Raw genomic sequence first — 10,903 nt, 5'->3', positions numbered from 1 at the left:
ATAGGGATAGGAATAAGGCTATCCTTTATATAAGATAGAGATAGGTATAAGGCTATCCATCATATAAGATAGGCATAATACTATCCTTCATATAAGATAGAGATAGGCATAAGGCTATCCTTCCTATAAGATAGGGATAGGCATAAGGCTATCCTTCATATAAGATAGGGATAGGCATAAGGCTATCCTTCATATAAGATAGGGATAGGCATAAGGATATCCTTCATATAAGAAAGGGATAGGCATAAGGCTATCCTTCATATAAGATAGGGATAGGTATAGGGCTATCCTTCATATAAGATAGAGATAGGTATAATGCTATCCTTCATATAAGATAGGGATAGGTATAAGGCTATCCTTCATATAAGAGAGATAGGCATAAGACTATCCTTCATATAAGATAGGGATAGGCATAAGGCTATCCTTCATATAAGATAGAGACATGCATAAGGCTATCCTTCATATAAGATAGGGATAGGCATAAGGCTATCCTTCATATAAGATAGGGATAGGTATAAGGCTATCCTTCATATAAGATAGAGATAGGTATAATGCTATCCTTCATATAAGATAGGGATAGGTATAAGGCTATCCTTCATATAAGAGAGATAGGCATAAGACTATCCTTCATATAAGATAGGGATAGGCATAAGGCTATCCTTCATATAAGATAGAGACATGCATAAGGCTATCCTTCATATAAGATAGGGATAGGCATAAGGCTATCCTTCATATAAGATAGAGACATGCATAAGGCTATCCTTCATATAAGAGAGATAGGCATAAGACTATCCTTCATATAAGATAGGGATAGGCATAAGGCTATCCTTCATATAAGATAGGGATAGGCATAAGGCTATCCTTCATATAAGATAGAGACATGCATAAGGCTATCCTTCATATAAGAGAGATAGGCATAAGACTATCCTTCATATAAGATAGGGATAGGCATAAGGCTATCCTTCATATAAGATAGAGACATGCATAAGGCTATCCTTCATATAAGATAGGGATAGGTATAAGGCTATCCTTCATATAAGATAGAGATAGGGATAAGGCTATCCTTCATATAAGATAGGGATAGGCATAAGGCTATCCTTCATATAAGATAGGGATAGGCATAAGGCTATCCTTCATATAAGATAGATAGGTATAAGGCTATCCTTCATAAAAGATAGAGATAGGCATAAGACTATCCTTCATATAAGATAGGGATAGGTATAAGGCTATCCTTCATATAAGAAAGGGACAGGGACTATTCATGGTTTCAGGATATTGGGCAGACTAGATGGGACAAATGGTTCTTATCTGCCGACACGTTTCTATGTTATCCGGTTTTCAGTTGTCATTTTGCAGGCTAGAGCAGCAGAGCGCAGAAAACACTGATCAATGCTGTGCAATACCACAGCATTGAACAAAGTTTGCAATCAAAAGATTGTATGTAATAAAAATAGTGAATAAAATAATAGAAAAAAAAAAGTGTTAATAAATGTGCATAAGCCACTCCCCAAAAATGTTAAAATCCCTTTCCCATTTTTTTCAAATAATGTAAAGTAAACAAAAATAAAAATATCTGGTATCACCATGTGTGGAATGTTCAAGCTCTTAAAATATAACATTAATGAAACCACATGGTAAATGCTGTAAATGTAAAAAAATATATATATATTTTTTCTCTTTTATTTCAAAACTTTTGAAAGTTTTTAGCCAGTGCCTGCAAAGTGGCACAAGTGAAATGCACTAAGGGGGAGATTTATCAAAACCTGTGCAGAGGAAGAGTGGTGCAGTTGCCCATAGCAACCAATCAGATTGCTTCTTTCATTTTCCACAGGCCTCTAAAGAGGCCTGTGGAAAATGAAAGATGCAATCTGATTGGTTGCTATGGGCAACTGCACCACTCTTCCTCTGCACAGGTTTTGATGAATCTCCCCCTAAGTAGCACAAAATATGCACACCAATGGAAATCCATTCTATATGATGAAAGCGTAGTGGGTTTGTTTTTGGTGACTTTTCTGGATAAGCTGACATGTGGGTGTACATGAGGGGTAACACTCTTTCTGGCCATTACACTTATTGTATATGGGACTTTCACAAGTTTTCCCTCTGCGAACTCTTGGGGAGATTTATCAAAACCTGTGCAGAGGAAAAGTTGCCCAGTTGCCCATAGCAACCAATCAGATTGCTTGTTTCATTTTTAACAAGGCCTCTGCAAAATGAAAGAAGTGATCTGATTGGTTGCTATGGGCAACTTTTCCTCTGCAGATGTTTTGATAAATCTCCCCCTCTGTCTCTAATTATAAGTTGTCCCTTAGTGAGTGTAGACTAGCCCCTGAGGTCTCCCATATACTTCACATGTGCAGAAGAGATAATCATGTCCCCCTATCTCTATAGCATGGCCTTTAAAGGGTCACTCTCATTAACACAAATTTTTGCTATTGCACTCCTTATGGTAAATAAAAAATATTTCTAATATACTTTGTTTAAAAAAATAAATGTAGTTTTCTATTTTTTATTTGATTTTAAAAAAAGCTCAAGAGCACATTTTTCCCCATCTTATACACAGACTTAGGACCGAAGTCCAACCACAAAGTGCAGCCTGGAGTGCTGAGGGGGGGGGGGGTGTCCAGCCTCATCCAATCATAGCTCCTCTCACACTTAACTGCCATATGCTGTTGGTTGGACCCCCCTCAGCACTCCAGGCTGCACTTCCTGTGTTTGGGCTTCGGTCCTAAGTCTGTATATACGATGGGGGAAAATGTGCTCTTGAGCTTTTTTAAGATGAAATAAAACATAGAAAACTTCACTTTTATCATAAGGAGTGCAATAGTAAACATTTGTTTTAATGAGAAGTGGCAGCAATATGGAAGACATTATAAAGCAGTACTGAGTAGTGTTTCAGATCAAGTAATGTTTCAGTTCAAGCAATGTGTTGAGCTCCTGTAGTCTTTCTGCTCTCTTTCCAGCTACCTTCCTCCTCACTTCATAGACTTGTATAGGCAAGCATGGAAACTGATCTTTCAGTGATCTGCTCATCTTGCCTCTCAGGACGTATTTGGGCAGATTTTTTACTATCTACTACTGATTTATGCAAAAAACATTTAACCATTTAAAGGGGTATTTCCAGATTTTTTTTATTTTTATTTGACTATGCTACAATGTTTATTTTTAACAGCATCCAAAATGACTGTGGTCTCAGGTTTTCCCAGGTTGTAGTGGGGCCGAGACATGACATCACTAGTCAGGTGTTCAGAGGGAGCCTGTCTTTGCTTCCATGGGTGGAGCGGCATCTGGGTGTGAGGGAGATCCTTCTGCAAGAATTCTATTTTTGCAACAGCTGGAGGCACCCTGGTCAGAAAACACTGGTCTATTGCATTGAAGGGAACACAGGTGTGTTTTAATGGGTGGGGTGGCTGATGTGGGGGAAGAAGAAAAGTGACCTCACACTTACAAATAAGAAATCATGGGATTTGTAGAATGAACTCCAACAGGAAATAGCCAGTTCACAAAAAGATAGCCCACAACATAGCCATTTAGCCCCAAGACAAGCACAGATCCTTCCTAAGCATGTCCATTACTGCCTGGAAGGTAAGTACTAAAATCACCTTATGGTGGATAACCCCTTTAAAACGTCAACTCTTATTTTCCTTTCTATTTCAAGGTTGGCTAGAGGATTGACTGCACTAGTGATTTACATAAGTCACAATTGTGACGCTGTTACATCTTACACCTATATAAACAAACAACATCAGGCAAAATGGGTTGTAAACGGTTTTATATACAACATAAAAAGAACTCCAGTGATTTACCCATGTGCTGAGAAAGTGAAGGGAAATGTTATTTGATTTACACTTGCATTGTCCCTTGTTATTTTTAAAGGCTGGGTTTACACATAGTATTTCGGTCAGTAGTTTTTGCTAAAAAATACTAACCAAATATTTAATGTGAACATGGCCTAATCCTTCACGGACTGATCAAGGCTTCGTGCAAATTAAAGCATTTATAATCCTTTATTAATCAATATATAAAATCATTTCCGCCATCCCAGTAAAAAAAAAAAAAAAAAAAACCCATTGGAGGATGCGAACCCCTTGACATATCATGCAGTGCAGCAAATTCTGGCATATTTCTTTCTCATAAAGGGGGTACTCCGCCCCTAAACATCTTCCTTTGGATAGGGGATAAGATGTTTAGGGGCAGAGTACCCCTTTAAAGGAACCGATGCAGATAAACTATTGCAGCCACACCAGAATTTTGAATTAATTTGCGCCAAAAACAAAAAACTGGTTTATGTGGTATAAGGCATATTTTGTTATGTTTTAGAGACTCAGGGTTATGGTTTTATTTGTTTTTTTCTATTTACTAACTCAAATGGCGGAAATCTTCTCATATGTTGATTTAGGGTAAATTCACACACAACGGATCCGATGTGGATTTGAAGATATTTCACCGGATTTTGCTACCCATTGACATTAAAGGGGTTATCCAGGAAAAAACTTTTTTTTATATATATATCTCAACTGGCTCCAGAAAGTTAAACAGATTTATAAATTACTTCTATTAAAAAAAATCTTAATCCTTTCAGTACTTATGAGCTTCTGAAGTTAAGGTTGTTCTTTTCTGTCTAAGGTCTCTCTGATGACACGTGTCTCAGGAACCGCCCAGTTTAGAAGAGGTTTGCTACAGGGATTTGCTTCTAAACTGGGCGGTTCCCGAGACACGTGTCATCAGAGAGGACTTAGACAGAAAAGAACAACCTTAACTTCAGAAGCTCATAAGTACTGAAAGGATTAAGATTATTTAGAAGTAATTTACAAATCTGTTTTAACTTTCTGGAGCCAGTTGATATAAAAAAAATTTTTTTTTCCTGGATAACCCCTTTAATGTGCCGCAGCAAATCTGCAATAGTCAGTAGCAAAATCTGCCCCAAAATCCACCTGTGCGATCGTACCCTAATAAAGGATTGTGATTCAATTTGAAAATCATGTTAGCCCAGAGGTAGTCCTGGTCTTCAGACCCATATTGGGATTGAGAGTCTGGTAGCCAGGGATCACATAGGTTTATTAGACCAAAATTAAGTAAGATTAAAACTGAAGTTCTGTGTAAGCTACATGGTGGATTGAGGTAGCACAATTGCATTACCGATACGATCTTCCCTAGGAGAAGCCTAGATTATGTTATTGATCAAGAAATGTAGAGCAGGATTGTATCACATTGTTTGTCCACCATAGTTCACTGCTACTGCTCAATGGTAATTTAATACTGTACCCTCACAACCAAAACAGCTTGGGTTGAGCAAATCTGCAGTAAGATCCGTCGAACAAGCGTCTAATGACTGGGCCGTCAGTCTTCTTAAAGGGGTACTCTGGCCCTAGACATCTTATCCCCCTATCCAAAGGATAGTGGATAAGATGTCTGATCGCGGGGGTCCCGCCGCTGGGAACCCCTGCATTATTGCATGCGGCACCCACCTGTTTTTTCCCCGGAACCGCTGGAGGGTCTGAGCCGCGACTACGGGAATGGAAGTCTGTGATGTCAGGACCGTGTCCCGTTTGACATCACACCCGTCCCCTCAATGCAAGTCTATGGGAGGGGGCGTAACGCCCCCTCCCATAGACTTGCATTGAGGGGACGGGCGTCGCGTCACACGGGGGCGGAGACCTGACGTCACGGACTTCCGTTCCCGTAGTCGCGACTCAGACCCTCCAGCGGTTCCGGTGAAAAAACAGGTGGGTGCCGCATGCAATAATGCGGGGGTTCCCACCGGTGGGCCCCCGCGTTCAGACATCTTATCTAGAGACGAGCGAACTTACAGTAAATTCGATTCGTCACGAACTTCTCGGCTCGGCAGTTGATGACTTTTCCTGCGTAAATTAGTTCAGCCTTCAGGTGCTCCGGTGGTCTGGAAAAGGTGGATACAGTCCTAGGAAAGAGTCTCCTAGGACTGTATCCACCTTTTCCAGCCCACGGGAGCACCTGAAGGCTGAACTAATTTATGCAGGAAAAGTCATCAACTGCCGAGCCGAGAAGTTCGTGACGAATCGAATTTACTGTAAGTTCGCTCATCTCTAACCTTATCCACTATCCTTTGGATAGGGGATAAGATGTCTAGGGTGGGAGTACCCCTTTAAGTTGCAAGGGAAAACAGCGGGCATCTGACAGACTGTCATGGGTCTTTACTTTCCATTGCAGTATATATATTAAAAGGTGTTTAGAGCTCAATTCTAGAATGAGGGTGGAGGGATACTCGCAGTGTATGTATAATGATGAACTTCCAGCTGCAAAGTACTACAAATATATGTTCACCTCTCTGTCTTACCGGTAAGAAAGGAAAACATGGAGAGAATAAATGCACCAGTTCCGCTTACAGAACAGAAATGAACAGAACTTACAATAGAAACTCCAGTCTCCGGCCATCGCCGGATTACAAACAGAATATAAATAAGCATTTAAATACACTGTTATAAGTGGATGTGTACTGTCATGAAATAAGAAGGCTTTGGTCACTCAGGGGTGGCCCAGTAAACTTGGACTGCAGGAGGGACAGACGAGTGCTTGCTCCTGTGTCAGAACTGCACGGCACCTGGGGAGATGTTGAACAAGGAAGGATCAAATGCCTGCCCCTTGAACGGTGAGCCTTCAGCATCCCAGCCTTTTTTCAGCATATCATGGACTTTCTGTAAGGGAACAAGAAAATGTGATGACAATACTACAGAGACAGCAATATGAAATATCTGATCCTAGGAAAGCCTAATAGACTAAATTCATATGTTGTGGAGTCGCTATGGATTGTACCCAGGATAAGATTACAGTAAAATACAAGTGGTGGAGACTTTAAACATCTCGTCAACATGATACGTTAAAGTGGTACTCCGGCCCTAAGACATCTTATCCTCTATCCAAAGGATAGGGGATAAGATGTCTGCTCGTGGGGGGTCCCGCCACTGGGGACCCCCGCAATCTAGCATGTAGCACCCACCTGTGAGCACTGCAGGAAGCGCTGGAGGCTCCAAGTCTTATGCCTATCGAACACGGGGACGGAGTATCGTGGCGTCATGACTGCGCCCCCCCCCCCCGTGTGACATCACACCCCGCCCCCTCAATGCAAGTCTATGGGAGGGGGCGTGGCGGGACCCCCGCGAGCAGACATCTTATCCCCTATCCTTTGGATAGGGGATAAGATGTCTTAGGGCCGGAGTAGCCCTTTAAGCAAGCTGTGCAAAATCTGCATGTCACAATTGTCATCCAACTCTCCCAGGTTGCTGAATGACAAATCTACTTAGCTAAGGAGAAACATTCATTACTGTCACCTGCATTAACCTGTTAAGTACGGATGTGTAGTACGGGTGACACTGATGATAAATACACTAACTCATCCCTGATGGCCCCATTCGTCCGTTATCCTCCTCATTCGGGCGGCAGGCTTGGTGCACAGACGGTACTCCAGGAGCATGACGACATCACAGCTGCCGCTTCCTCACTCGACCTGTCTGAGCAGACTTAAAGAAGCAGCAGCAGTGAGGTCAGCATCCACCAAGACTACTGCCCGAATAAGAAGCATAACAGATGAACAGGACCACGGATCAGGGATAGGTAAGGATCATTATGATCAGCGTCACCTGCAATACACAACTGTACCAATGGGTAAGTGCTGGTGACAATCATGACAGATTCCCTTGGCTAAGTAGAATTGACATTCAGCAAACTTGGATGACATTTTCTATAGGTTAAATCCACACTAAGATGTGGATACAAAGCCACAACGAATTGTGACATGCAGGTTTTTCAGATACTGATGACAGATTCCTTTAAAAGGAGTTTTCCAGGGAAAATCAACTTATCCCCATCTGAAGGTTAAGAGATGAGTGTCTGATCAAGGGGGGTCCGACCGCTGGGACTGTCGCGTGACCTCCTGTATGGGGCCCTGCAAGTCACCCTTGACCCTTGCTTAGTGCGCTCCAGCGACACCCTCAGGGATGAGCAGGAGTGACGGCCTGCTCAACCAATCACTGGCTGAGACAGGACCCAGTGGGCAGTCACTCCTACTCGTCTTGGAAAATGGGGGCTGAAGAGTTCAGAGGATGGTTGAATTGCCAGCCAGCATACAGGAGATGGTGCATCCCAGTGGTCGGACCCCCATGATCAGACACTTATCCCTTATCCTGTGAATAGGGGGATAAACAGAGTTGCCCGTTATACCCAATTAACTAATACACCCCTGCTCTCGTATTGCTACATATCTAACCAGATTTCTTTTCAAAATTCTATAAATAATATTATAATAATATATTAGTCATTTTTGTTCCAGAAAACATGACAGTATTGTCCGCAGCAAGCAATCAGAAAGCCGGAAGCAACCTTCATGGGTCCAGTGTAAGTATATGCAGATAAACAGTATATTTGGGACATGTATTTCATGGCTGACACATACTATAAGGGTATGTTCACACTACAGAATTCCTGCGGAATTCCGCGAGTGGGATTCCGCGGTGTGAACTTAACATTAGTGTGAATGGGTCTCCGCGAGACCCGTTCACACTGCCGAATTTCAGCGGCGGACAATTCCGCCGCTGAAATTGTTCAGCGCAAAAAAAGAACATGTTCATTCTTTGCGCGGAAGTCCGCGAGTACTGCATAGCCGTCAATGGTGACCGCGCAGTGCCGCACGGTCCTACCGCCGCCGTCTGCTACCAGACTGAATCTCCGCTCGCGGAATTCTGCGAGCGGAGATTCCGTTCACACTCCATAGTGTGAACATACCCTAAGACATATGAACCGATACTATAGGGAGGATGAAGGACATAAAGCTACCACATACCATCTCATGACTCTGTGGCTTCCCTTGCAGCTTCTGGTGGTAGTCAAAAGTCAGCCTGTCCAGTACAGCGTGTTCTTCGTCGTCCACCGTTGCCATGCTGCGCTCCTTGTTGATCTTGTCAATGTCAATTTTCTCCTCTCCTTCCAAAACTGCGTTCCACCAGACTTCCCCGCATTTACTCAGGCTAATCTATGGGAGAAACCAAGGGTTAAAAATGTTATAAAGTGGAATTCTCTTATATATACCTCTAGAACAGTGTTTCTTAACCTGTGTGTCTCCAGCTGTTGCAAAACTACAACTCCCAGCATGCCCGGACAGCCGTTGGCTGTCCGGGCATGCTGGGAGTTGTAGTTTTGCAACAGCTGGAGGCTGCTCCCCCACCACGTGAATGATCAGCTCGCACGGGTGTTCATGTGTTCTGAATGGAGAAAGAAGTGGTAAGACGCTGTCAGACTGCTCTGGCAACAGCTTTAGGGTGTATTCACACATCAAATATACTGCGCATATTTGATGCACAGGATTTGAAGCTATGTTCAGTCTTAACCCCTTAAGGACTCAGCCCATTTTGGCCTTAAGGACTCAGACAATTTAATTTTTACGTTTTCATTTTTTCCTCCTCGCCTTCTAAAAATCATAACTCTTTTATATTTTCATCCACAGACTAGTATGAGGGCTTGTTTTTTGCGCGACCAGTTGTCCTTTGTAATGACATCACTCATTATGTCATAAAATGTATGGCGCAACCAAAAAACTATTTTTGTGGGGAAATTAAAACGAAAAACGCAATTTTGCTAATTTTGGAAGGTTTTGTTTTCACGCCGTACAATTTCTGGTAAAAATGACATGTGTTCTTTATTCTGAGGGTCAATACAATTAAAATGATACCCATTATTATATACTTTTATATTATTGTTGCGCTTAAAAAAAATCACAAACTTTTTAACCAAATTAGTACGTTTATAATCCCTTTATTTTGATGACTTATAACTTTTTTATTTTTCCGTATAAGCGGCGGTATGGGGGCTCATTTTTTGCGCCATGATCTGTACTTTTTTTTGATACCACATTTGCATATAAAAAACTTTTAATACATTTTTAATAATTTTTTTTTTAATAAAATGTATTAAAAAAGTAGGAATTTTGGACTTTAAATTTTTTTTCGTTCACGCCGTTCACCGTACGGGATCATTAACATTTTATTTTAATAGTTCGGACATTTACGCACGCGGCGATACCAAATATGTCTATAAAAAATGTTTTTTACGCTTTTTGGGGGTAAAATAGGAAAAAACGGACGTTTTACTTTTTTATTGGGGGAGGGGATTTTTCACTTTTTTTTTACTTTTACTTTTACATTTTTTTACATTTTTTTTTACACTTGAATAGTCCCCATAGGGGACTATTCATAGCAATACCATGATTGCTAATACTGATCTGTTCTATGTATAGGACATAGAACAGATCAGTATTATCGGTCATCTCCTGCTCTGGTCTGCTCGATCACAGACCAGAGCAGGAGACGCCGGGAGCCGCACGGAGGAAGGAGAGGGGACCTCCGTGCGGCGTTATGAATGATCGGATCCCCGCAGCAGCGCTGCGGGCGATCCGATCGTTCATTTTAATCGCGAACTGTCGCAGATGCCGGGATCTGTATTGATCCCGGCACCTGAGGGGTTAATGGCGGACGCCCGCGAGATCGCGGGCGTCGGCCATTGCCGGCGGGTCCCTGGCTGCGATCAGCAGCCGGGATCAGCCGCGCATGACACGGGCATCGCTCCGATGCCCGCGGTTATGCTTAGGACGTAAATGTACGTCCTGGTGCGTTAAGTACCACCTCACCAGGACGTACATTTACGTCCTGCGTCCTTAAGGGGTTAAAGGGGTACTCCCGTGGAAAACTTTTTTTTTCTTCAAATCAACTGGTGCCAGAAAGTTAAACAGATTTGTAAATCACTTTTATAAAAAAAATCTTTTCCTTCCAGTACATTTTAGAAGCTGTATACTAAAGAGAAATCCAAAAAAGAAATGCATTTCCTCTGATGTCCTGACCACAGTGCTCTCTGCTGACCTCTGCTGTCCATTTTAGGA

General features: G+C 42.1%; 1 protein-coding gene across 2 annotated transcripts in view; it reads right to left on the bottom strand.

The window, feature by feature from the left end:
* Positions 1-6,441: 6,441 nt before the first annotated feature.
* Positions 6,442-10,903, bottom strand: part of NUDCD3 (NudC domain containing 3) — a 28,354-nt gene continuing 23,892 nt past the window's right edge. For both annotated transcript variants that reach the window (XM_056571258.1, XM_056571257.1), the window contains exons 6-7: positions 8,816-9,004; positions 6,442-6,674 (exon numbers count right to left, since the gene is read on the bottom strand). In XM_056571258.1, the coding sequence (XP_056427233.1) occupies positions 6,564-6,674; positions 8,816-9,004 (300 nt within the window). In that variant the 3' untranslated portion in view covers positions 6,442-6,563. The remainder of the gene's footprint in view (positions 6,675-8,815; positions 9,005-10,903) is intronic.

The sequence above is a fragment of the Hyla sarda genome, chromosome 4, assembly GCF_029499605.1.
Source record: "Hyla sarda isolate aHylSar1 chromosome 4, aHylSar1.hap1, whole genome shotgun sequence".
Lineage (NCBI taxonomy): Eukaryota > Metazoa > Chordata > Amphibia > Anura > Hylidae > Hyla > Hyla sarda.
This window is presented reverse-complemented; position numbering and strand designations above follow the sequence as displayed.